At 43.2% G+C, this 27,761-nt stretch overlaps 1 protein-coding gene across 1 annotated transcript; it reads right to left on the bottom strand.

Moving 5' to 3' along the window:
* Nucleotides 1-38: 38 nt before the first annotated feature.
* Nucleotides 39-14,514, bottom strand: ZNF599 (zinc finger protein 599). Its single transcript, XM_030874407.2, has 4 exons — nt 14,030-14,514; nt 11,966-12,092; nt 9,888-9,983; nt 39-2,387 (listed from the first exon to the last, which is right to left on the bottom strand). The coding sequence occupies exons 1-4, from the start codon at nt 14,279-14,281 to the stop codon at nt 862-864; spliced, it is 2,001 nt and encodes a 666-aa protein (XP_030730267.1). The 5' UTR covers nt 14,282-14,514; the 3' UTR covers nt 39-861.
* Nucleotides 14,515-27,761: the final 13,247 nt, after the last annotated feature.

Here is a 27,761-nt window from a genome sequence, read left to right as displayed (position 1 = left end):
AAAGCCCATGCACAGCAATGGAGACCCAATGCAGCCAAAAAAAAAAAAATTAAAAAATAAATAAATAAAAAGAGTATGTACTGATTGGTTGATGAAAATGTGAACAGAGGCTCACAGGAACTTAAACCTGTATTGCCACTAGGAGCAATGGTTCAGTATTCACTAGTTCAGTGTTTGTGGTGAATTTATAGAATATAACTACCATGAATTAGAAGAACTGACTGCATATGTAGGTGTGTATGCATATGTATTTCATGACTCAGGCCTTATATTCAAGGGTAGACATGACAGTGTTTTGTAACAAAGAACTTTTAATAAATGTTAGCAGAGCTGCCCCAATGCTCAATTCTCCTGACTATGGATATATAAGAAAACACATAAAGGTGATGAGGCCTTTTGATCTCTCCCTCTTCATCCCCTCTGCATGTGCACACACACAATTGACAAATTGTCATAGCCTGGCAGGGAAATCAGAAAGCAGCCACACATGCATTTCTCTTTCCTTTCTTCTACATCTCTTTGTTCTTTTAAAATACTCTTGAGATGGATTTATAGTATAAACGTAGGAGGAACTGTTGCTGACATTTTCCTCAAATGCATGACAACCACTGAGTCTCTCTCGTGGATGATTCTCAGGTGTAGTGTAGAGCTGCAGGCTGGGTCAATTTCTAGATGACCTGCCACAGAAAGCTTTCACAGAGATGAAAATTATGATGTTTCTCTTCAGATACTGAGTAAGATATTTCTCTGGCCAAAAGACTTCCCTGAATAGTTATACTCAAAAGGAAAGGTATTTCACCAGTATGAGTTCACTAAAATTGACTGAAGTGAACACATTTGCAAAAGGCCTTGTTACATCTTTTAAACTCTGGTGTGAATCTTTCGATGGTGAATGAAGGATGAACTATGGCTGAAGGCCTTCCCACATTCACCACATTCAAAGGGTTTCTCTCCAGTGTGAGTTCTCATGTGTTGAGTTAAGGCAAAGTTGTCACAAAAGGCCTTTTCACATTCTTTGCACTCATAGGGTTTTTCTCCAGTGTGGATCCTATTATGCCGAACAAAATTTGCAGGTTGGGTAAAGGCCTTTCCACATTCTCTGCATACATAAGGCTTTTCTCCAGTGTGAATCCTCATGTGGCGAGTAAAGGAAGAGCTATAGTAAAATGCTTTTGCACACTCTTTACATTCCAAGGGTTTTTCTCCACTATGGGTCCTATTATGTCGGATAAAAACAGAATGGTGTGTAAAGGCCTTTCCACATTCACTGCACTCATAGGGCCTCTCACCAGTGTGAATCCTCATGTGTTGAATTAAGGAAGAGCTGTCACAAAAGGCTTTCCCACATTCTTTGCACTCAAAGGGCTTCTCTCCAGTATGGGTCCTCTTATGCCGAATGAAAGTGGAGCGGTGAGTAAAGGCCCTTCCACATTCGCTGCACTCATAGGGTTTCTCTCCAGTGTGAATCCTCATGTGTTGAGTGAAGGATGAGTTCAGGCAGAAAGCTTTTCCACATTCTTTGCACAAAAAGGGTTTTTCTCCTGTGTGGGTCGTATTATGCTGGATAAAAGTGGAGCGGTGAGTAAAGGCCTTTCCACATTCACTGCACTTGTAAAGTTTCTTTCCAGTGTGAATCCTCATGTGTTGAGCAAAGGAAGAGCTGTAGTAAAAAGCTTTCCCACATTCTTTGCACAAAAAGGGCTTTTCTCTAGTGTGAGTCATATTATGCTGGATGAAAGAGGAGCGGTGGGTGAAAGCTTTACCACATTCTTTGCACTCATAGGGCTTGTCTCCAGTGTGAATACGCTGGTGCTCTGTGAGGTGAGACCTGCGTTTGAAGGCCTTCCCACACTCAATACACTTGTATGGCTTTTCCCCAGTATGAAACCTCATATGTCGAATGAAGTCTGCCATATAACGACAGGCTTTCCCACATTCACTGCATTCATAAGGCTTCACTCCAGCGTGAATCTGTTGATGCCGAACAAGGGCCCAATTCTTGCTAAAACCTTTTCCACATTCCTTGCATCTGTAGAGATTATTCCTTGCATCAGTAACAGGGTCTCCTCCTGGTTCTTGGGAATCACGTTCATGCAGGGCATCTCGTGTAGTGACTCGCTCCTGTAAAACCCTTAAATAAAGACTATCATCTGTCTCAAAGTCATCATGTTTATGGCTCAACTTCCTAGGGCATGTCTCCTTGTGGATGTCTGTTCCTGGCCTCAAGTTCCCTTCCTGCATTTCTGACAGTTTTTCCTGATCCCTTGCTTGCTCCAGCCTGGAATGCCTTGAGGCTCCATGTGTCACTCGTTCCTCAAAAGGGGCTCCCTCAGTGAGGACCAGGTGAGAAGCAGTAAGCTCTGTGATCTCAGGTTTTGCTTTTTCACCTGAAGGAAATCCAATATAAGAAAGGTGCCTATTAGTGATGTCAACACAGAACAAAATAAATTAACACTTTAGTGGAAGAATGAAGGTGAAAATAAAGCCTCTACTGTCTATGGCATTTTTACATCTTTTAAACCCAGGTTTAAAATTTCTTTCTTTACTGATCCTTGGACTCTTGACATCTTTAAAAGGTAACCCAGGAGGAAAATCTGGTGCAGAATAGAAAATCTGGAGTGGAGACTCCTCCTCACTCTCCAGAATGGGGTACGGTGGACAGAGTAATGATAATGACTGTGTTCCAACATCTCATAGTGCTATGACAGCACAGGGAAGGTGGACCTAACTTGGCCCAGATGGAAGACAGAAAGAGGTCAGTGGAGGCTACCTGGACAAGGTGCTACATGAGCTTACTTCTAAAGATGAGTAGGAATTACCTGACAGAGGGATTAGGAGGAAAATTGTAGCAGATGACTGAAAGTACAAAGGTTCGGGGTTTTGAGAGAATGTTGAATGCCAGGCAAAGAGAAGAGGATGACAGGATGGTGGAGAGGGAGGCAGGGAAAGAGGAAAAACAAAATCTTAGGATTCTGGAGTGTGAAAGTTGGGGCAGGGGCAGTGATAAGCAACTGGGTGCAAATATTGAGTCTATTATATCTAGTAAAGACTAGGTGAACAAACTCAAAATAGATAACATTTAGATGAAGTAAACCAGGAAACATATCACATTAATGAAGATTTAAATGAAAAGAGATTAATAATATAAAGTTGCCAATTTCCCTCAAATTCATCTATAAATTTGATACAACTTCAGATAAATCCCAGTAGGGTTTTTCATGGTTATTGGCAAGCTGATTGTGGAATTTATATAAAATAACAGAGAGACCAGAATATCTCTGAAGAAGAATAAAGCAACGGGACTTGCCCTTTGAGGAATTAGGATTATGATGAAATCATATACACCAAGGCAGTGTGATGTAGCATAGATATAAGATAAGCTGTCAAATTGTCAAAGGAAAAAACAGAATTGGGAGCTCAGAAATGTATATATGGAACTTTGATATAAGACAAAAGCAGCAGAGACGCCAGTGGAAAAAGGAAGGAATACAGGAAGTCCCCTACATACGAACCTTCAAGTTGTGAACTTTCAAAGATGCGAACAAGGAGCTTACTAATGACTGGATGGAATTGGAGGCTCAGAGAAAGAATGAAGAGAGACAACAGGAAGAAGAAGTAACTGAAGAACCAAAGAGATTCATGACGCAGGAAATGGCAAGGGAATTTTCTTTATTTGAGGAGGCACTGTTAGTCTTTGAGGCACAGGACCCAAATGTAAACAGTACACAAAAGTTGCAGCAGCCATTCAGAATGCAATCCAGTGCTACCGTGTCATCTATGACAAGAAAAAAATAGCTACTATCCAGACATCATTGGATCATTTTTTTCAAGAGGGTAGACAGAATTGAATCCAGCACGGAACCAGAACCTGTGCCATCAACATCAGGTGTGAGTGAAATTGCAGCCTGCCCTTCTCCTATTGCTGATGATCCTTCAGCTCTACCATCTCCCACCTCCTCCAGTCAGTAACACTTCTTGCCAGTTCACTCTATGCCAGCTCCTGTATACCAGCTGTTGTACTATACTACTGTACTTTTCAAAGTACTGTACTGTAAGATTAAAAATGTTTTATTTTTTGTTTGTGTTTGTTTTTTATGTATTATTTGTGTGAGAAGTCTTGTAAACCTATTACAGTACAGTGCTATATAGCTAATTGTGTTAGTTGGGTACCTAGGCTACCTTTGTCGGACTTACAAACAAATTGGACTTATGAACGTGCTCTTGGAACAGAACTTGGTCATATGTAGGGGGCTTGACTGTATTCAATAAATGAATGTAGAAAAATTATTTGCCACAATGGAAGAAAATGAAATTGTATTTCTATCTTGTACAAAACAAAAAATTAATTCCAGACTGATTAAGACTTAACTGTTAGAAGCTAAAGATTAAAAACTTTTAACAAATAGTGAAAATGACTATCTTTTAGATCTTAGGGAAAAGATTTCATAAACATACAGAAGCATTCTTTATAAAAGACTAATCAATCTGACTAAACTAAATATAATTTTTAAAAAGGTAAACAAAGAAAGATGGCTATATTAACATCAGGACTATATTAACAGACTACAGAGCAAAGAAAATGGGACAAAGAGGGACATTATATAATGATAAAAAGATTAATCCACCAGGAAGACATAACAATCCTAAATCTGTATGTACCAAATATAAGAGCCTCAAAATATACAAACCAAAAACTGTGTTGAAAGGAGAAATAGACAAAACTACAATTACAGCTGGGGACTTCAACACTCCACACCCAAAATGAAAACTGAACGTATTATGAACTGATATTTCACAGATGTATATTGGCCAATCAACATATGAATAGATAACTCAAATTTCTTAGATATGAGGGAAGGGCAAATTAAGACTACAGTGAGAGACCATTTTATATTCACCTGATTGAAAAAACTTATCAAGTGTTAGAGAGGGTATGGATCCATGGAATTGTTCATACAAGGCAGATGAAGTGTAAGTGGGTATAAATAACCATTTTAGAAAACAACAGGGCATCATCTAGTAAAGTTCCCCTTTTGCTTAACTTATAATCCCCAAATTCTAGTCCTAGGAATATTTCTAAGAGAAATTCCTACACGTTTGTGAGAACACATGCATGTGAATTTTCATGGCTGTATTGTCTGTGGGTACAAAAAATTAGAAACAAGAAAATTCCCATGAAAATGGATGAATACATTGTGTTATACTCATATAAACGACCATAGAAGAAAAAAATGAGTAAACTATAGCTTCATGCATCATGAATCTTAGTAATGTACTGTTAAATGAAAAGTACAAATCCTATACAACAACATAAATGGATACTTTTTATAGTATTCAAATAAAAAAGCAAACCATACACACACAAGTACGACGAACAATCTTTATTTTTTTGAGAATGTCAGTTTTTTTTTATTTTTTATTTTTGCGGTACGCGGGCCTCTCACTGTTGTGGCCTCTCCCATTGCAGAGCACAGGCTCTGGACGCGCAGGCTCAGTGGCCATGGCTCACGGGCCCAGCTGCTCTGCGGCATGTGGGATCTTCCCGGACCGGGGCACGAACCCGTGTCCCCTGCATCGGCAGGCAGACTCTCAACCACTGCGCCACCAGGGAAGCCCGAGAATGTCAGTTTTTAATGGCATTATAAAAATGATATGTACAATACATACCTAAAATTTAAATTGTGGTAAAATATACATAACATAAAATTTACCATTTTGAGATGAAACCATCTTAAAAAGTAATGGATAGAATAATTAGATGAAGTGGACAAATTCCTTAAAAGACTCAAATTACCAAAACTGATACAAGAAAAAACAGAATATCTGAATAGCCCTGTATTTACTCAAAAAACAAATTTTGGTATGGACTGAATGTTTGTGTTCCACCAAAATTCATGTGTTGAAGCCCTAACCTCCAATGTGTATTTGGAGATAGGGACTTTACAGAAGTAATTAAGGTTAAATGAGGTCATAAGGGTAGGGACCTGAGAGGATTAGTATCCTTATAAGAAGATACACCAAGGGACTTCCCTGGTGGGCCAGCGGTTAAGACTCCTCACTCCCAATGCAGGGGGCCCGGGTTCGATCCCTAGTCAGGGAACTAGATCTCGCATGCTACAACGAAAGATCCCTCATGTCGTAACTAAAGATCCCTCATGCTGTAATTAAAGATCCCGCACGCCACAACTAAAGATTCTGCATGCCACAACTAAAAGATTCCCACGTGCCGGAACTAAAGATCCCGCATGCTGCAACGATGATCCTGCACGCGGCAACGAAGATCCCGCGTGCCGCAACTAAGACCCAACACAGCCAAATAAATAAATAAATAAATAAAAAAAAAAAAAAGAGACACCAGAGAACTCTCCTTCTCTTCCCCACCACCCCCAGCACCACACACCACACCTAGGAAAGGCCATGGTCTCTTTGTCTTCATATAAGAACACTAATCCCATCATGGATGCTCCATCCTCATGACCTCATCTAAACCCAGTCACCTCCCAAAGGCCCCACATCTTAATTTCATCACATTGGGGTGTTAGAGATTCAACATACAAATTTTGGGAGGACACAGACATTCAGTTCATAACAAGGTTACATGAGAAAATGTAAATCAATCATCACAGTGCATGGCAAGTGTTCTGTAAATTTTAGACCACTGTCTCCTATCATTATCACAGTTGTTGCATTTGTCCATCAGAATGTCAACAATAACCTGTAAGAACATTTTTAGTACTGTGGTGCTGAGAAATACCCCTACTCAAAGAGTAAAGGGGCAGATACAACCTGCTCACTAGTATCTGAAGCAATGAGGACTCTTACACATGGCCGGTGGGAATGTGAAACGGTGCAGTCACTTTGAAACTGATTGATGGCTTCTTTTAAAGCTAATCATGTAACTACACCATGATCCAGCCAGTCCACTCGTATGTATACTCCCAACAGAAATGCATGCTTATAGCCAACAAAAAATATGATCAAGAATATTCATAGCAGCATTCTTCATAATATTCCAAAAATGGAGAACAGCCAAATGTCCATCAACAGGAAAACAGGTATATATAATCTATTAATTCATTGAGATATTGCACAGCGAGAAACTAACTCCAAATATATGCAACCACATGGGTAAATTCCAGAGTCATAATGATTATCAAAAGAAGACAGAGATAGCAATATTGTGTACTGTGGAGTTCCATTTATAAACCTTCAAAACTAATCTATGGTGACAGAGTCTAAACACTGGTTACTTTTGTAGAAGGGGATATTAATAAGGAGAGAAGTACAAAAAGCCTGAGAGGTGCTGGAAATACTATATTTCTTATCCTGTGTGGTGGATACTCTGGCTTATATATATGTAAAATTTCATGATGATGAACTTTAAGATTTGTACATTCACTATGTGTAAATTACCCCTCAGTACAAAAATTACAGAAAATAGTAAAGGGTAGGTCTGTGTAGATGTCTCTTCTGAGAATGAGAAAAGTCCTCGAAGAAGCTTGGTAGTTCAGCTGAAATAGAGTCAACAACTTTTGGAGGGCACTGGAGAGCCAAGAGCATTTATTTTTTAAAATGTTTCCCTCAAGTGTCAGAAACTTGACCACGTTTTTTATGTTGAGTAGAGAGAAGATGGAGATATACAAGAGGTAGGAAATAAATGAAGACGCACATTCCCTGATACAGTGGACAGACTCATGTATGGTTCCCCATAATCCCTGCCTCATGGTGCTCACACAGTTTTGATACCCTCTGCCTGAATCCTAGTAGGACCTTGATTTACTTCTAAAGAATAGAATATAACAAAGGTGACAGAATGTAAGATGTAAGAGATAAAGTATATGTGTAAGATCTCTCTTGCTGGAGTCTCTCACACCATTACTTGATTTGAAGAAGTAAGCTGACATGTTGCAAGCGGCCTACGATTGCAGCTTTGCAGAGGACCCAGCTAAGCTGTGCCTGGATTTCTGATCCACAGATGAGAGATAATACATGAGTGATATTTTAATATTAAATAATGAGTGATTTTTAATATTGCTATATAGCAACAGATAACTAATACACCTGAGAAGGTAAGTGAAGGTATGACCTAGATGCTGCTTGGGGAATTAGCCATGGCTGGGGATGAGAACTCTTCTGAGAGGTGAGAAGGAACCCACAGGGATAAATCAGTAAGGGTTAGAAGGCAAGAAAAACAAGTGAATGGCCTTTATTTTCAAAATGAACTAGGCATATGCTGAGATCTCAGTGGCTAGGGAGGTGGTGATATTTGGAATAAGGTGTGAGTAGACGGGGAAGTGGATGTAAGACATAAAGCTGATCAGAGGCACAGAGCAGATATGGGGGGAACCAGTTAGGAATCTGTTAGCATCATGCAGGCAAAAGATGATTATAGCCTGGACTAGGGTGACAGTGCTGGAACTGATGGAATTGGTGGAGACGATGGATTCAGGAGAAACGTATGATGAAATATGATCAAGATTCAGGGATGGCTGGATATTGGGAATGATGAAAATGGAGGTGTTGAGGGGTTGTTCAAGTTTGTTTTTGGCTTTCTCATCTTAGTGAATGGCAAGACCATGAATTGAAATGGGGAGACGAGAGGAACGGGCAAGATCATGAGGTCCTTTTTAGGCATGATGGGTGTGAAGTGCCTTTGAAACATTCAAGTGAAGGTGGAGAACTGCGGGAAGGGGTGAAGGCTTGAGACAGACTCAGCAGGGCTGAGGAGGCGCTGGCCAGAGATACTCACTGGCTGGCTGAGCAGCCTGAAGGAACCTTAGTGGGGAGAGATCATGAATCTGCGTCAATGCTATCCACACACTTGAAGTGGAGCTGACAAAGGCAAATGTCCCCTTGAGGTTTTACAAGACAGGAGGGTAGGAAGATGACAAGGCTAGGGACTGCTTCTGAACATCTCATTTACAAATGGAAGGATGGATGCATGCAGGAATGTATAGATAAATAAATGATTGGATGCAGGTAGAAAAGAGTGGGAGAGCAAAATATAGTTGGAGATAGTAATCTGCAGAAAAAGAAAGGACTGTCTTTTCTGAATCTGGAAGGAAGTTTGAGATATCATTGTTCTCTATTCATTATGAGTAATAATATATGAATATTACTAGTAGGTAAATTTATTAAGCCACTAACTTTGGGTCAGGCAATGTCCTAATAAGCAGTTTCAAGTTATCTAATTACATTCCCAAACAATACAGTGATGCAGAAACTATTATTACTCTATCTTTTTCTAATATAGGCTAAGTTTAGCAAACTGAGTATATGTTCATCATATCCCTGGTATTTTGTCCTTGGACACAAGGTTAAACCACATTTCTATGACAAAACACGTAGCCTAATGCCCAGTTCTTGTCAATGGAACGTGAATGGAAGTGACTGTGTATGCAAGTGGATATGACTACTCCCCTTCTCTCCTGTTCCTCTTGGCCAGCTGGATGATGCCAGGGCCACCTTACAGCCACATACTGACAATAGAATACACCTGGGTCCCTGAATAGATATGTGGTACAGAGCTCCCCTGCTGACCCACATTATACCATGGCACAAATGAGAAACAGTCTTAACCAGCTGACCCACCAAGATTTTGGAGTTATCTCTTATAGCAGGTAGCACCAACTCAGCTTTGAGTTGATATCAAAGGCACAGGGAGATCATGCAACTTCCCCAGGGTCATGAGCCCATCTGTTACCCAGTATACCACATTTCAACCCTAGTAAAGGCAAAGAGTGTGATGGGATTGGGAAAACAGAGGAAACACAGTTCAAAGTGCTCCATGACCACCTAAGACCCCAGGAAGGCTGCAAAAAGAAACTGCCCATGGAATTTCAGACACAGTCATTCCCTGGTAGTCTGCCAGCTGCCATGCCACCCACCTGTACAGGTGCTTCTGGAGAGGCCTCTCTTCACTGTCCTTAGTTCTTGCCCATGCTCCAGTAGGTGAATCAGCTCTGGTTTGGGAACAGGATGCCCTGTGCATGGAGAAATAAATGGGGCATGGGTATATAGGTAAAGACAAAAGGAAAACTCTCAAGTATACTGGAGTGTACACCTTTAACACACCACCATGAAACCCCAGAAAGGGGATGACTCCTTTCAGAAGGTTTTCCCTAATTAAATCAATAAGATTCAACCTTCCCATGCATCAGAACTACTTAGACATGCCTGGTTCTAAACACAGAACAAATTAAACCAAATCTCTGGGCATAAAAACTGAGCTCTGGTTGTTTTCAAAGCTCCCCAGGTGATTTTGGTGGATTTAGCCAAGGATGGCTAAAAACACTAGACTAACTCAACTGATAGTCAGTTATCTGAGGTAGGCCATGACCTAAATTGCTACCCATTCTTAAGAAAAAGCCTTCAATCCAGGTTGGGAAGACAGGGCTGAATGTGGGGACCTGCTGCCTTACTTGCTGCTGCATCATCCTGTGGCCACTTCAAGGATGCTGGCCTGATGATCTGGGCCAAGGCGAGAAAGCAGACAAACAGAGACAACTGGGTTGGTAGATACCAACCCAGGAGCCAGCACCACCTCAGGGCTTCTCATTAGGTGAAGTAATAAACTTTTTTCAGGGTGAAACCTGTATGAGGTGGTTTTCTGGTACATGCAGCCAAATATATGTTGCCAAATTCGAAGGCTAAGGGACAGGAGGACTCTGGAGAGAAGTCAATGACTTAGAAACCAGGACCACAGAAACTCTGATTAGAAAATCCTGTACTGCAAGCCAGAGTGCACCCAGCTGTCACTGAGCAAATGTTCACTGATGTCTGCCATACGCCTGGCACCAAGCTCAGTGATGGGGCCGTGGAAAAGGAGAACCAGATATTCCTTCGCCTCTGTTGGACCTGAGCTCCCTGACCCCTCAGGGACTTGGCTCGTGTTGGTCCCTCCACCTGGAATACTATCCCCCAGATGTCTCCTTTCAACAACTAATCACAATTGTCATAAAATAACACTGGATTTACTTCACTGATGACTGACCTCCTGGGAGAGACTATGTGGACACAAGGCTGGGAGAGCCCTGTCAGAGGTAACCATTTCTGGATAAAGTGGACATTTAAGGTTTAGGTGGGAGAACACTTGGGATTTATTAATTTATTATATATAACAAATGCATGTGTGGCACTTGCTATGTTCCCAGTTCTATTCTAAGCACTTTACAGATACTAGTTCACTGGGGCTAAGTGGAAGGTTACTATAAAAATATGATAAAACAAAAATAATCATGGTCCCAGCAAGCTCATGCTGCCGACTCAAGTCTGTGAGTCCTGCGACGGTTCTTTCTGCTGAAGGGGAATCAGCCAACAGCCATGTGAACGCTGAAGACTCAGCACTAAGCCCAGACTCTCTCAACAACAGTCAAGAGGCAGGAAAGAAGGGAAAAAGAAATAGCCTTCTCAGATGCCCATCAATGCCATTTGAAAATATGTCTGTGTACTCTCTAAAATTAACTCCCATAGCCTCAGAGAAGCAAGGCACAGGCCTTAGGACATAAGGGACGACTGTGCAGGTACCAGGGGTCAAAGAAGTCTTTTAGCTGAGATTGTGTTGCTTAGAAAGATACCAGTAGCACTGATGACAAATAGCTTCCTGTCTGTCTAATTCACCATGTTCTTGGAGAACGTCCCATTAACCACAGGTCCTGTTAACTGGGCTCTGAGGACATTTGACCCAATCAAGCTGAATTCCAGATCATGGGAATCTGGAATAAGAATGTCAGATTGAGGTCAGCTTATGTTGGACACTTGGGTAAAAGTGTTAAGAAGAATTGCGTTTGTTGTACAACAATCCTTGATGCAGACAAGAAAACCAAGCAAGAGGAGGTTAGATAAGAACATGCTGGGGCTGGAGGGAGAAGGGAAGGCAGGTTCCTCAGGTCTTCTCAACCAGCCATGCTTAGAGAGAGAGAGTGGAATGAAAGAGTCTGTGGGTACCACACAGGTGAGGCCTTACCCAGTGAGACCAGGAGGCCACAAGTCTCCAGCATCACCTCCTGGTATAAGGTCCTCTGGGCCAGGTCCAGATGTCTCCATTCCTCCCCAGTGAAGGTTACAGCCACATCTTCAAATGATACCAATGCCTGGAAAGTCAAACAGAAGTGGTGGGGTGCCTGTATGAGCCTACTGCTTGGTTAGTGGCAAAAGTCTAGAGAGACCCAAGGCCTGAATCACTGAGTATCTCCTGAGAACCAAGGTCTGTGCTGGGCTCAGGAGGGAGGTAGATGGTGCCTTTGACAGAATACAAAGGTGCAGGAGAGAAAAGCCACCTATATGGGAATCCACTGGGGAGTGACACAAACAGTGGTAATCTTGTGTGGACTGTGAGTCCATTACTGTAATTCAAGTAATGATAACACAGCAGCAGCTGAGCCTCACTGGTCTGCACTGTTTGCCTGCACCTAAGGGCTTTAGATGCTGTGTTAAAGCAACTAAAAGTCTCTAGATCTGGAGCTAGACTTCCTGGGGCTTAAATCCAGCCTTTTGATGCTAATTTCTTTGAGCCTCAATTTCCACATTACCACCTTCACCATGTTATTGTGGGAATTTAAGTGAAAATGTTCATAAAGCAAACACTGCAGTGCCCAGCACATGTCAGTGCTCAGTGTGTATTTATGAATTTCATTAATCCTCCTGCAGCCCATGGGGTAAACACCATCACTGTCTCCATTTCACACTCAGCAAATGGGGACTCAAAGTCAAGCTGCCCAGAGTCATAGGTCTAATGAGAAGGGGCAAGATTTGAAACCAGGTCCCTCTGGTTCAGCCACGGTGGGGGAGTTAGATTTAAGTATAATGGGAGCCCCAGACGGCAGAATCTTTCATTCATCAACTGCTTACTGAACACCTGGTACAGGCCCAGCACTCTTCTAAGCCTGGGGATAAAGCAGAGAACAGGACTCACACTCTTGTCAAGGAAAGATCCTTGACAAGAAACTAAATAAATGATCAAGATAAAGTCATATGGCCCTAGGGCTCTGAAAAAAACCCCAAAAGTGAGTGCGATGACTACAAAGATTATGGGAGACTTTATGATACGGGAGACTTTAGATGGGGCAACTGGGGAAGACCTCTCTGAGTGGATGTGGAACAAGGCTGGAATGAAGTTAGGGAGCAAGTCAGGTGAGGAAAAATGGGTAAATAAGAGAAGTTCTGAAGGTGATCTGAGCTATGATGAGAGCAAACAAGGTGGCATGCTGAAGAATAACTTAAGGCCTGTCCATGTGTTTACATGCCTTGAGAAACAACATTCCTATGCACTGTCATTAAGGAATACTGTAATGGATTCACTTTTCAAATATAAGTAAATGTGCTAGGAAAATGGGTTCACTGCCATAAGTGGCAAGCCAACCTCACTTGTAGTACCCAGATGGCATCTGCAAAGATAAATTCAGTGACTGGCTTGTCTTCTGGTCTGTCCAGGGAACTTCTACTCCTATTAGAGGAGTAGCAATTCCAAAAACGCTGCTCCCACCTCACCTCTGCTCTAGAGGCTCTCTCATCCCAGTCTCCCAGCTTTCAGCTGGGTTGAGGCCCGAGGCAGGGAGGCCTGAGGGTCAGACTCCACCTGGGTGTGAGACTAAGATAATAGCAGGACCAGGAGAATCCCTCTCTGGAAACCACATCGAGAGTGATGCTCTCTGGGTCCTGCTGAGCACTGAAGGTCACACGTCACACGCATATCCTCTCCAGTTCCCTCAACCGAAAGAGAAAAATAGTTAATAGTCCAATTTTTGACCCGAGGGAATGGAGGCCAAGGGAATGGAGGCCAATCGACAAGCTCAAGGTTAGAGCCAGAAATGGGTGCCCCTCTCCACACCTGAACCCCTGGCCCGGATTCAGAAGCCTGGATTGGAAGTGATTAGCACTGTCGTTCCCACACCCCATTCTCACTGGACCTCCAGATCCGACAGTATTAAGAGGAAAAGGCGAAAGGTCCCAGGATTCCCTATATCATAGCGAGTGGAACTGTGCTGACAGCGACCCCAGCGCACATGCGCCTGCGGAACCCTCCACTCACCAGCTCCGGCGCCGCCATGGGGCCCAGTGGGCAGAGTGGGACGACGAGAGGCGGCGACAAAAGCCGGTCCAGCGGGCTCAGCCGACTCCTCAGGCCAGCCCTGGGCGGGGGCACCTGGGACCTGAGTGTCCGCGGTGTGGGGTGAGCACAAGGCCCCGGGAGCCGCCTCCGGGACCTGCGGAGACCGAAAGCTGGGAACGAGCTCGGAGAGTGCTCGGCTGACAACCCGCTCGAGAGGGGGTCACGGCTCATACAAAAGCGTAGAGGTGGGCCCCATTCTCCTCGCGGTCCTTTGCTCGGTCTTGAAGACCTTTTTCTAAGAAGCGGCCAATGCCCAGTGCTCCAGCCAGAAAGGCCAGTAAGGACATACCGGCCACTTCCAAACGACGTCCTAAGACCCGACGCCAGAAGCTCCGCCCAAGCTGCAGCAGGGAACACCGGCCTCCGCCGTCAGTCATTGAGTCAGCGCCCGCCGCCGACGTTCGAGGCACTGCCTTGTGGGTAACGTAATTTCTGACTGCATCCGGTGAACTGGGGAGCTCACTTCCTGTTTTCTGTGAAAACTGTACCCTGAGGTTCCAAAGAGGGGGCGTGGCCTCGTTTCTTCTTAAAGGCACGCAGATTTCCTTGTCCCTTCAGGCAATGCCCCGCCCTTAAAGGTCTGTAACCGTGACCCATGCCTTGACCTTGCGCACTGTACTCCTGCCCCAGCGTTTCACCTCTCTGAGCCAGGATTTACAATGAAAAATGAAGATTATTCTTTAAGATAGTAATTTAAAGTGTTCCCCTAATCCGTGGTTTCCAACCCACAGACCACATCAGCATTACCTGGGAATTTGTTACAAATACAAGGCCTCAGACCCCACTTCAGACATACTGAATCATGTACTGTTGGGTGGGGCCCTCATACCTGTGCCTAAGCCCTCCAGGGGATTTTAATGCTCCAACACAGTTAAGAACCGGACTCTTTAAATTCCAGTGAATGAGACAAAACTATCTACTTCCTGGGAGATAACTAAAAAGTGCTTAGCACTAGGCCTAACATAATGATAAGCACTTAAGAGCTTTTGCTGTCATTTTATTATTATATTAGTATTATTGGCAATGTCTTCACAAGGATATGGCATACGCTGCTGTGAGAATAAGTCTGATATACTTCTTTGCAGAGTCATTGGTGATATTTGTAAAAACATGAAATATATTGACTCTCTGGCTCAACAAGAAGCCTCCTAAGTAGTGTTTAAGACTTCTACATAATACAGTGTTGTACCATTTGGCTCACGTCATTTTGTTTTTTTTTAATGGTCCATGCAGCAGAGTTTCATAATATAGGTAAATCTATTTCCCAAGGGATACTTCCTTACAGGCCACATGATTCAAAATTTAGCATCACCAGGAGTAATTGCCTGCAGGCCTAAGTGAAGAGTAAAGTTGACATGGTTTCTAGTTTGTTGGTTAAGATGACGTTATTTTTCATCTTTAATTCATAGGAACCAGGACCTCACCCTTCCAGCCCTCAGGGCAGTCAGGCACAAATGAATGGTCGTGAGACAGCCAAGTCTAACACTCAGGGTCTCAGGGTCACCAAGTCTTGTTCTCATCAAGGGACTGTCAACCCATCACCCAAATTTAGAGTCCACAAGAAGATGGCAGTAAATCCTGGGGGTTGTGAGAAGTGAAAGCATTAAGTCCAAAGAGGCATTCCGAGGATGGAGCAGAAATGAGAAAACATAATGATGACAGCTTCACAATCACTTCTGCCCATATTCCATTACCCACAACTCATTCACGTGGTCCCCAAATGGATTGATGACCACCCAGCCATTTTCTAGCACAATCCTTTAATTTGGTCATCAGGTATCCTTTTTATTATTTATCCTCTACATTCCACACTCTCACTTACTCCTTAATGTGACAAGCCAAAACCCTGTCCTGTCTCTGACCTCATTTAAATTTTAGAATCTCAGAGTGATGTGTCATATTACGCATCTGGTCCAGATTTTGTTCCTCTAAGATCAGGAAGCTCAAAACAAAGCTAAATGTGGCTTCTACCCAGACCTGATATGCAACTGCCAATCAAAGACATGATGGAAGGACATAAACTACTGGGAAAAATACCCCTGCCAGCTGAAATTTCTATGCACAGCAAAGCACCTTCCAAGAACAGTGTGAAATAAGACCATTTAAGGCCAAAAATGTGAAATGAATGGAAAAATAACCCTCACAAAATGACAATCTAAAGATCATGTTTAAGGTCAAAGTAATTCCAGTTGAAAATTCTGCAATGATGAAAGGAATAAGTATACAAGAAAGGTGTGTTTGTGCATTTATACAAGCACTCATTAGCTATATGAAATCATTATATTTCCTTTTCGAGTTAGAAAGATGAACTTACCATATATATCCTCAATAACACATAATTTAATATGGGGAAATTGTTCTAAATCCATTATATTGTCCAAATGGAAGTAATTTATAAATCTATAATATGTTAAAGATGTAAATAGATGGAAAGATATTTTGTGTTAATGAATTGGAAGACAACACAGTAAGGATGTCAAATCTCCCCAGACTGATAAATAGGTTTAATATAATTCCTATCAAACTAACAGACAGGGCAGGGTAAACAATTTATAATTCAACTAGTTTGAATAATTTCAATGGGCTCTAAGTTAAAGGTGTGGTAGCTGGTTGCCTGGTACCTGGCCCTGGAATGATTAAGGCAGAGGAATATTGCTTCCTGGGGCACACAGGCAGATAGAGGAGGTAGAGCTCTGGATTGATTAGTTTGCATGTTCTGGGCTGAGTCCTTTGCTATCCTCAAGAATTGGCTAGCCCTGGGAGGGCTAGTCTCACCCCAGTCAGAGCTGCCCCTTCTAGGGCTAGCCAATTCTTTTTTTTTTTTTGCGGTATGCGGGCCTCTCACTGTTGTGGCCTCTCCCGTTGCGGAGCACAGGCTCTGGACGCGCAGGCTCAGCGGCCATGGATCACGGGCCTAGCCACTCCGCGGCATGTGGGATCTTCCCGGACTGGGGCACGAACCCATGTCCCCTGCATTAGCAGGTGGACTCTCAACCACTGCGCCACCAGGGAAGCCCTAGGGCTAGCCAATTCTTAAGGGCAGCCATACCTCCTGAATATACATTGTTTACCCTGCTCTGTCTTGCCTTTCTCATGGAAACTCCAATAGTCTGTGGCCTAAACCTATCTCTTGCTCTTGCTTCTGTTTTCTGACCAAAATCTCCTGTGGCCCTGCATGGCATGCCATTCCTCTTGTTTCCAGGGGAACTGAGTGACATTATAAGCTCCTTTCAGTGGCATTGAGAGAGAGAGAGGAGAGGGAGAGAGAGGAGGAGAGACTATAAAGGGATAAAGGGATATCATGAGGGAGATTTTCACGGAGATAGGATGGTTCTGTATCTTGATTGCAGTGGTGGTTACACAATTCTTCACATGATGCAATGATGTACTATTACATGTACACACATTGTATGAGGATTAAATTCCTGGTTTTGATATTCTAATAATTACCTAAGAAGTAACCATTGGGGAGAAACTGAGTGAAGGGTAACATGACTTCTCTACTATCTTTATGACTTATTTTGAATCTATAATTATTTCAAAAACAGATCATGTCACTATCCTACTGAAAACCTCCTATGGACTCCCAGAGCACTTAACATAAAATCCAAATTTCTCATCATGACCTATGAAGACTTATGCCCCAGCCCCCTGTGCCCTGTATCTCACTGCCTTGCACTTTCTTCCTTCAGCCACATTGGCTTCACTTGCTTTCTTCACTAGACCAAGCTCTTTTCAGCCCAGGGGTTTTGGCACATGCTAGTTCCTTTATCAGGAATGCTGTTCCCCACCTTTGAACCTGGTGAGACTATTCCGTCCTGCAGGGGACTGCATGATGTCAGCTTCTGTTTACTCTGCTGTCCATCCTGAAGTTTGTACCTTAATGTCCATTGTCCCTCTTTTACCAATGAGAACACTGAGAAGTGATATTAGCAGGAAATGACAGATCAATATCCCTTACGAATATATCAATAGATACAAAAATCTTCAAAAAAATATTAGAAAACCAAATCCAACATCATTTAAAAATTTATAAAGGGTTATACACCACAACCAAGTGGATTTATCCCAGGAATGCAAGAGTGGTTCAATATAAGAATATCAAGTGGGGACTTCCCTGGTGGCGCAGTGGTTAAGAATCTGCCTGCCAATGCAGGGGACATGGGTTCAAGCCCTGGTCCGGGAAGATCCCACATGCTGTGGAACAACTAAGCCCGTGCGCCACAACTACTGAGCCTGTGCTCTAGAGCCCGCGAGCCACAACTACTGAGCCCATGTGCTGCAACTACTGAAGCCTGAATGCCTAGAGCCAGTGATCCACAACAAGAGAAGCCACTGCAATGAGAAGCCTGTGCACCGCAACAAAGAGTAGCCCCTGCTCGCCGCAACTAGAGAAAGTCCGCGTGCAGCAATGAAGACCCAATGCAGCCAAAAATAAATAAAATAAAATAACATTAAAAACAGAAAAAATAAAATCAATAGACCACATTAATAAACAGAAAAAGACATGATAATCTTAATTGACAAAGAAAATGCATTTGATAAAGTCCAACACCTTTTTATAATAACAATAATAGTAATAAACACTCAGAAAACTAGAGATAGAGGAAAAATTTCTCAATGTGATAAGTGGTATTTACAAGAAAGCCACTGTTAAAATTATACTCGATAGTGAAAGACTGAAAGCTTTCTCCCCAAGATTAGGAACAAGACAAGGATTCCTGCTTTTAGCACTATCATTCAACAATGTACTAGAAGTTTTAGCCAGAAATTAGGCAAGAAAAAGAAACAAAAAGCATTAAATTTGGAAAGGAAAAAGTAAAACTACCTCTATGCACAGGTGACATGATTCTAAATGTAGAAAGTCTCATAGAATCTACCAGAAAAACTACATGTATTCAGAAAAGTTGCAGGGTACAATATCAACATGCAAAAATCAGTACATTATTGGTGGGAATGTAAAATGGGTCAGCTGCTGTGGAAAAAGAGTTTGGTGGTTCCTCAAAAAGTTAAGCATAGAACTACCACATGGCATATGATTCCATGGCTAGGTATACACCTCAGAGAATTGAAAACAAGTACTTCAACAAATACTTTCACACAGTGTTAATAGCAGCACTATTCACAATAGCCAAAAGGTGGAAATAATTGAAATTTCTGTCAATGGATGGATAAACAATGTGTGCTATAAACATACAACAGAATGTTATTCAGCTATAAAAAGGAATGACACAAGGAATTATACAATGTGGATGAACCTGGAAAACTATGAAAGATTTATAGAAAAATAGAGAAAATGGTGAAGCCTAGATAAAGAATTCTTAGACATGATTGCACAGGACAGAAGGGAAAAAACTGATAAATGAGACTTTATCAATTTTAAAGCTATTTGTTCTGTGAAAGTATTTTGAACTGAATAGAAATGAAGACACAACATATCAAAATTTGTGGGAGGCAGCTAAAAGAGTATTTAAAGGGAAATGTATCACATTAAACACATTTTAAAAAGGAAACGTCTTAAATCATGGAACTCAGTTTCCACATTAAGAAATTAGAAAAATAAGAGAAACCAGGAAAAGGATATAATAAAGATCAAAATGGAAACTAGTGAAACAAAGAAACAAAACTAGAGAAAATCATTGAAACTAAAAGCCTTAAGATATGTAAAATTGATAAACCTCTAGCCAAATTTTATCAAGAAATAGAGAATACACAAATTATGAAATCAAGAATGAGAGAGTGAACAGACATCACCACAGATTCTATGGATATTAAATGTTAATGCGGGAATATTGTGAACTTCTTTTATGGCATTAATTGAAAAACTTAAATGAAATGGACAATTTCCTTTAAAGACACGAACCATGAAAGCTCATTTAACTTATTTAGCCCTATATCTATTATAGAAATTAAATTTCTATTTAGAAACATTCCCACAAGGCAAATTGCAGGCTTAAATGGCTTCACTGTGAATTCTACCAAACACTTAAGGAAGAAGTAATAATTCTACACAAACTCTTCTAAAAAGTGGAAGAGTAGGGAATGTTTAACCAATATATTCTGTGAACTTAGCATTCTGTTGATACCACAACCAGACTAAGGCATTACAAGAAAAATGCAGACCAACATTCCTTATGAACATCCATGCAGAAATCCCAATAAGATTTTAGCAAATCAAATCCAGCAATATATGAAAAGGATTGTGCATCAAGACAGAGAGGAGTTTATTTCGGAAATGTAAGGTTTGCTTTTCCACTTTCACTGCACTCATAGCTCAACTCTTCATTGTCAGCTCTTTGATGAGCAATGAGAGTGGAGGTCTGTCTAAAGAATTCCCCACACTACGTCACTCATAAGGCCTTTCTCCAATATGGATTCTCTGGTGCTGGCCAAGTGTGAAATTGTAGCTGAAGGTTTCTCCAAATTCACTTCACTTGTAATGCCTTTGCACAGTGGGAAAGGCCACTGCACACTTGATGCTCCTGTGAGGTTTCTCCCCTTCCTGGTCATTCCCTGGTGAGTGACCTGACACTGGAGAAAGCCTGATGTGACCAAGCAGTCCTTCCCAACCTCCCTGCATCTGAAAGGTTTCTCTGATGTGTCATCTCTACAGCTCTTTACAAAGGAGCCCCTTCCCTCCTCCCAAAATTCTGATGGACTTCTTGACATTCTGCTGCATCTGTTGCCGGTGAATTTTTACACTAAATCAGAACCCTCTCCGCATGCCACACGAGTGTGTGGTCTCTGCCCTGGGTGTATGGCTTGGTATCCAGCCAGGTGCAAAATGTTTTTCAAGAGTAGACCATGCATGTCACAGGGGTAGGTCTTCTGAGTGGAAGGACCTAACTGAGTGGGATTCCTAACATGCGACACTCCTACTATGCTCAGAAGGGGACCCCTCACCCTCCACTCCGTGCCAGAACACTGAAAGCTGAGACATGCTGGAGAAATTATTGTTAACTTTTGTGGGAAGAAACAGCCCATCACAAACATATGCCTGACCCAGGAATGAGGGCATGGGATTGTTGGGAAGATGAAGGTGTTGAGGTCAGGGTAAGGAAGGCATGCTGTGCACTAGTAAGCCTCTAAGGGTTACAGAATCTAGGGGCAGCCTTAAGAGTGCCACATACTCACCAAAGCCAAGAATACAAGGATGGGACACGGAACTGGATGGAGAGGCAGGGTTCTCAGGTTACTTCTCTGTAAACACTTTTTAGCAAGGTCTTGGCTGCCGGTAACACACGAACCCTGTGCAGAACCAGGCCCCAGGAAAATCTGATTACAGCTGAGCTGCTGGTGTCCAGGGGCTATTAACGGAAATGTGCACAAGTCACAACACATTAATCATAGGCCACGTGGGAGAGCCCTGAGGAGTAGTGGAGAGGGTGAGATGTGGAGACTGCAGGGGGATGGGGAGTGCAGCCAGGGACCCACAGTCAGAGTAGAAATAACAAGTGGTCAAGTTTCAAGAATGGGGAAGGAATGATGTAGAGGAGGTATGGCCATTAGCTTTGGAACACAATAGTAAACAGGAGACATGTCGCTGGTGTGATTTGAACCTAGTCCTGACGTCATGCCATCCCCCAGCTCCCACTCAGCAAGGCCGGACCACCTTGAGCACCTCTTGCCACAGTTGCAGTAATGTTTGCTCTGCTCGGGCACATAGGGCTCTTCCTTCAACTCCAGTTGGGGACTTAGAAGATGAGAGTCCTAAGGGAAAGATATGGTAGGTAGAGTTGCCCAGGTGAACTACTCTACCATAGACTACAGGAGAGAAAACCTAAATGAAACAAAATAAAACAAACAAACCCCTCTGAGGAATGTCTGGCAGGAATAATCCAGTGGTCCCAGACAGATAGTGCCTATGTCAGTGTCTATAATTCCTGGCACAGCCAGAACCCAGGAAATGTCAGCTGAAAGGGGCGGCAGAGCCCAAATCACAGAACTGGACAACCATCTAAGGAGGGACTGGCTAAGCCAGATGGGATCCACCAGGCTGACCTCAAGATTAATGACTCTCGCCCCTTAGGTGCAGGGCTTCAGGGTGGCAGCTGTTGGGGCTGATAGAGGACTATACTGCTTAGAGTAGTGCATACAGCTCAGCCCTGGAACCCTGGCACATAGGCCAGGGAGGTGGGAAGGAAGACGTGCCCATGCTCCAGCTGTGGGAATGAGAGCTGCCTCTGGGGAGAAGGGGACAGGCAGAAACCAGCTCAGGTCACTGGGGTAGATGTGAAGGCCTTATGCAGTGAAGCTATACGTGCAAAGTTGTCCAGCACCACTTCCCAGTACAGGATTGTCTGAGCCTCATCAAGCTGTCCTCACTGCCCCCAGGGAAAACTAAATGGCAATATCCTCAAAGGTCATACAGCACTTTGTGTGGGGGCAGTTCATTCCATGATCGGCAGGGCCCCAGTCCATCCTCCCATAATCCATCCCATGCTCAACTTCTTCCCCAACTTCGCAATTCAGAGGAGATACCAGACACTGGTGCTCACTCTCAACTAATACCCCACTGATCGCTGTGTTAACCCACAGTGACAACAGACAGGCAGGCAGATAGACAACAACTAAGCTCTGGGCCTTGTAGGCAGGGTATTTTAAGATGTACCTGGGGTTTGTTTTTATCAGGTACGGTAAGATGACAGACATGGAGAAAACTGTCTTTGAAAGAAGAGTTTATTACTTACAACTCCCAAGAGGAAGGAGCACAGCAGGCCATGCTGGACCACATGGGGAGGCACCAGGATTGGTCAGGAGACAGAGGAGTGAGAAGAAAACAGGCGCCAGAGACCATTGTGGTTTTTGCAGGAAGGAATGGGCAAAGCAGGGTAGGCAAGCTGAGCACGTTTAGGATTGGAGAGTTTGAATAATTTTGGTAAGTTCTGGGCTATGAGGTGGCATCTAGTTGTCCAGCACCTGGCCCTGGGGCACTTTAGGGCAGGGGGATAGTGTCCTAGGCTGCAGGAGCCTGATAAAAGGAGGTGGGTGGGGGTATGGACCCAGATTGTTTGGTTTGCATATCAAAGACTTGCTCACAGGTAACTTTTTTACTGCCTCTAGGAGCTAGCTGGCTCTGGGAGGGGCAGTCTCTCCAGGATCAGCAAGGCCCCCAAGACGTCAACCCATCATGAATGCAGAAAATAAAAAGACATGATGAATACACAAGGCCCAACCCCATCTCCTGGTGGTACCAAGATCATAACTCAGTCTTCTTCAATCCCCAAAACCAGGGCCCTGGAGCCAACAGTTAACACTTCCTCCCTACATGCATATCACTCTTTAGACCCCCCTTCCCCATGAACCCCCAACACCACTGCTACCCAATCCCTGGCCCACACCCTAGCCTTCTCCATAGACTCCCCACAAATCACTCTGCACCTGGCATTCAGAGAGCGTTTTGCAAATGCAACCAGGATCTCATCCTGCCCAAGACCTTCTGTATTAGTTTTCTTTTTTTTTAAATTAATTGATTTTTTTTTGGCTGTGTTTGGTCTTTGTTGCTGTGCGCAGGCTTTCTCTAGTTGCAGCGAGCGGGGGCTACTCTTTGTTACAGCGTGCAGGTTTCTAATTGCGGTGGCTTCTCTTGTTGCGGAGCACAGGCTCTAGACACGTGAACTTCAGTAGTTGTGGCACGTGGGCTCAGTAGTTGTGGCTCGTGGGCTCTAGAGCGCAGGCTCAGTAGTTGTGGCGCATGGGCTTAGTTGCTCCACAGCATGTGGGATCTTCCCGGACCAGGGATCGAACCCGTGTCCCCCACACTGGCAGGTGGATTCTTAACCACTGCGCTATCAAGGAAGTCCCTGTATTAGTTTTCTAGTGCTGCTGTAACCGAGTACCACATACTGAACAACAGAAATTTGTTATCTCCAGTTCTGGAAGCTAGAAGTCTGAAATCAAGGTGTCGGCAGCACCATGCTGTCTAACGGCTCTAGGGGAGAATGCTTCCTTGCCTTGTCTAGCTTCTGGTGTTTGCTGGCAGTCCCTGGTGTTCCTTGGTTTGTAGATGTACTGCTCCAGTCACCTGGCCATTTTCTGTGTGTCTTCACATCATCTTCCCTTTGTGAGTATCTGTCTCTGTGTCCATTTTCCCCTTTTTCTGAGGACACCAGGCATATTGGATTCAGGCCCAGTTTAATGACCTCATTTTAGCTTAATTACCTCTATAAAGACTAATTACAAGTGAGGTCACATCCTGAGGTGCTGCATGTTAGCACTTCCACATATATTTTAGGGGAGACATGACTTAAGCCACTGGCAAGGGCGGCACCCAATCCTGCTCTGACGGCCTCCCACCGGACTCTGTTCCTGGCTTCAACCTCAGTCATAACTACACACAGATGTCTGATACCCTCGATCATTTTCTCATCTGTGTTGCACATTCTGTCCCTTCATCACCAGTGGTCACCAGGTCAAAAGCCTGGTATGTCCACAGAGGGGTGAATAAGCATTAGGCCAGGCCCTATTGTATTTTACTTCCATTCCTGCTAAACCTCAGTGTCCATCTAAAATCCATTCCCCCTTGGAATGTTTGGCCACCTGCTAGGCCCTGATCTTCCTGCAGGCACCCCTCACGGTCACTGTATTCCCTCTCCTGTCCGTGTGATGCCCACCATCCTCACTCATTTGCCCGAGCAAGATAACCGGTCCTCGGGCCCCACCCTCTCCTTTCTTTCCTTGCATTTTGGTTGCCACCATGACCAGAAGATTCCACCTCCTAAATCTAACCCACAATTCCATACTCATCCATACACCAGATGCCACGTTTTGGATGCTTATAACCTGAAAGGCCCCCCAGCACACCATAATTGTGTGTCTAGTTCTGCCTATTCATAACCTCCACTCAGGGGTCTCTGCAACGTCAGACTCAACATGACTAAAACCTAATTTGCAGCATTTGGCTCCTTTAAAATTTTTTATTCTTAAAAATAGATCACGAAGAAGGGTTTCATAACTATAGGCAGGCCTATTGCCTAACAGACGAATTCTTACAAGGCCAAATGATTCAACACTTGACAACATCATGTCTAACTGCCCCTCAGGCCAAAGCTGGAGTGGAAGTGATGTGATTTCAAGAGTGTGACAGCAGTTGACAAGTCACCGTTCATCTCTAATTCTCAGGAGCTTCACCTAGCTCCTGCCTCCCCTCTGGCTCTCAAAGCAGCCACACCTAGGTACATATGTTTGACCAGGAGATGGCACAGCCTGATGACCAGTGACTCATAGACACCAGGGACTGCCCTCATCAAGACTTTGTCAGTCCATCACCTGAACCTGCCATCTGCAAGCGAGCACCAATTAAGGGTAAGGGAAGCTGGGTGTCCAGGAAGAGAAAAAGGGATTGCTGAGCACCTAGCCAGTTTCTACACGATCAATCAATTTGGCCACGAGATACCTGTTATATTATTTCTCTCACACCCTCAGCACGCTCATCCTTTTTATGTGACAACCCCACAGCCCATTCAATCACTGCCTCCATCGATGTTAGAATTTCTGTTCCTAACCTAACCTCAGACCTGGAGACTACAAACATATAGTTGTGGTTCAGAGACACAGTGGAAGGGACCTATTCAAACTGCTGAAGAAATAACTACTAACCTAGCTTTCTAAACAACTCAATAGTGCTTCTGAATCAAGAGTACGAAATAAATTACTTCACATCATAAATGAGAAATTTAATGTAAAATTAACCTGCAGAAAACAAAATTCTTCTTTAAGGATTTTCTATTTAATGATGAAAAATGATCCCAGGTGAAAGATCTGCGATGATAGAAGAAATGAGGATCCATGGAGAGATGCATCTGTGGATTTAAAAAGTGCTCATTATCTGTGTAAAACACGAATAATATTCCGTTATGAAGTTAGAATGATAGCATTACCATGTATAGCCTCAATAACATGTGTGTGTGTATATATATATATATATATTTAAATTGAAAACCAATATTTTATATTTTAATAATATGTATAAGGGCTTCCCTGGTGGCACAGTGGTTGAGAGTCCGCCTGCCGATGCAGGGGACATGGGTTCGTGCCCCTGTCCGGGAAGATTCCCACATGCTGCGGAGCGGCTAGGCCCGTGAGCCATGGCCGCCGAGCCTGCGCATCCAGAGCCTGTGCTCTGCAAAGTGAGAGGCCACAACAGTGAGAGGCCTGCATACCGCAAAAAAAAAAAAAAAAAAAAGTATATATTGAGATGGGACAAATTGGTTAATGTTCTAAGTCTCTTAATATGGTGGAGGAGGAAGGTAAAGTGTTTGAAATTCCTTGTTCTATTATGTTAAATAAGTTTGTAATTTTTAGATTAAGCAATATGTAATTTTTAGATTAAACAATACTAAGAATCAGGGTATACACTTCCAAACTAGAAGAAAGAAAATTTGGATTGTAAATAAGTAATCAACGGAAACTTTATAAAAAATGACCACCTAAAGAACAGTGAGGCAAAGAAATCTACAAAATAAAAGAATATATTTAAAGCCAAATACATCAACTGTTACATTAAGTGAATATGAGAGAAATGTTCAAATTAGCAGTCAGTGATCTTTATTGGCCCAAAATACCCTGTATGAGGAATTTAATTTTCAGTGAATTTAAATTTTCATTCGAAGTACGACTAATTGGTGGCATCCTCAGCCACCACCAGTGGAAAAGGAGCCAGAGCGTGGGTAGGGATGTCCTACGTTTGGCTGGAGAGGTGCCAAGATCTTATGTTGAAGGTCATTAGGGTCACAACCAAGGTACGTTAAGGCCTAAAGCCAGCTGAGATGTCATTGGGAAACTGTAGTACGTGTGCTTTTATTCAGAAAATCCCTAGGTCAGCAGCATTCTCTGGTGAGGGAGATGGGGGTGGGGAAAGGACAGTACAAAGGAGGAAAACTGTGATAGTAATTACAAAAATAGCTGCCCTTTATTAAACATGTTCATATATCAAGCATACATATGTGTACAGACACTGTGTCCTTTAATCTACACAGCAGCCTGGAGAGGTGATCTGCCCAGTTTACAGAGAAGGAAATCAAGACTTAGAGATCCCTGAGTTGCCCTCAGTGATGCTTGGTAAGTAGCTGGGAATGGTGCCCCACAGAGTTGCAGCTCTGCCCACCACCCACATGGTCTCCTTCCCAGTATCATCTAATCTGGGCAGGGCCAAGGCCCGTCTGTATGAGAGAAACAGAGCCATAGAAAAATGAACTGCTCAAGTAACCCTCCTGGGGACAGGGAAGAGTCTTGCTTTTTCTATGCCCCAGAAATGGCAGCCTTTGGCTTCACTCACTCAACCTGTTACTGTGTACTGATTGAGAAATCTAAACATGAGAATAGGACACGCCCTGCAGTCCCCTGTATGCAGTGGGTTTTTACGAGATGGGAAAAGTCATTCCCTGGGGTTCACCCCCTTATCTCAACCACCCGTACATCCATATATCCTGTTAGTTCTGCTTCCTAACATGTACCTGGTCATACTCTTCCCCTTAAGCTTAACACTGCAGTCCTGAGCCAGTCCACCATCAACACACTCCTGGATTATACTACGGCTTGGCCACAAGCCCTGCATCCGTTCTTGGCTCTACTAAGTACCTTCCTCACACACTAGTTAGAGGGAGATTTAAAAACAAATCAGATCATGTCTTTGTCCCTAGTGAAACCCTCC

The sequence above is a fragment of the Globicephala melas genome, chromosome 19, assembly GCF_963455315.2.
Source record: "Globicephala melas chromosome 19, mGloMel1.2, whole genome shotgun sequence".
In the NCBI taxonomy this organism is placed as follows: Eukaryota; Metazoa; Chordata; class Mammalia; order Artiodactyla; family Delphinidae; genus Globicephala; species Globicephala melas.
Note: the sequence above shows the minus strand (reverse complement) of the source record. Positions and strands in the feature narration are given on the sequence as shown.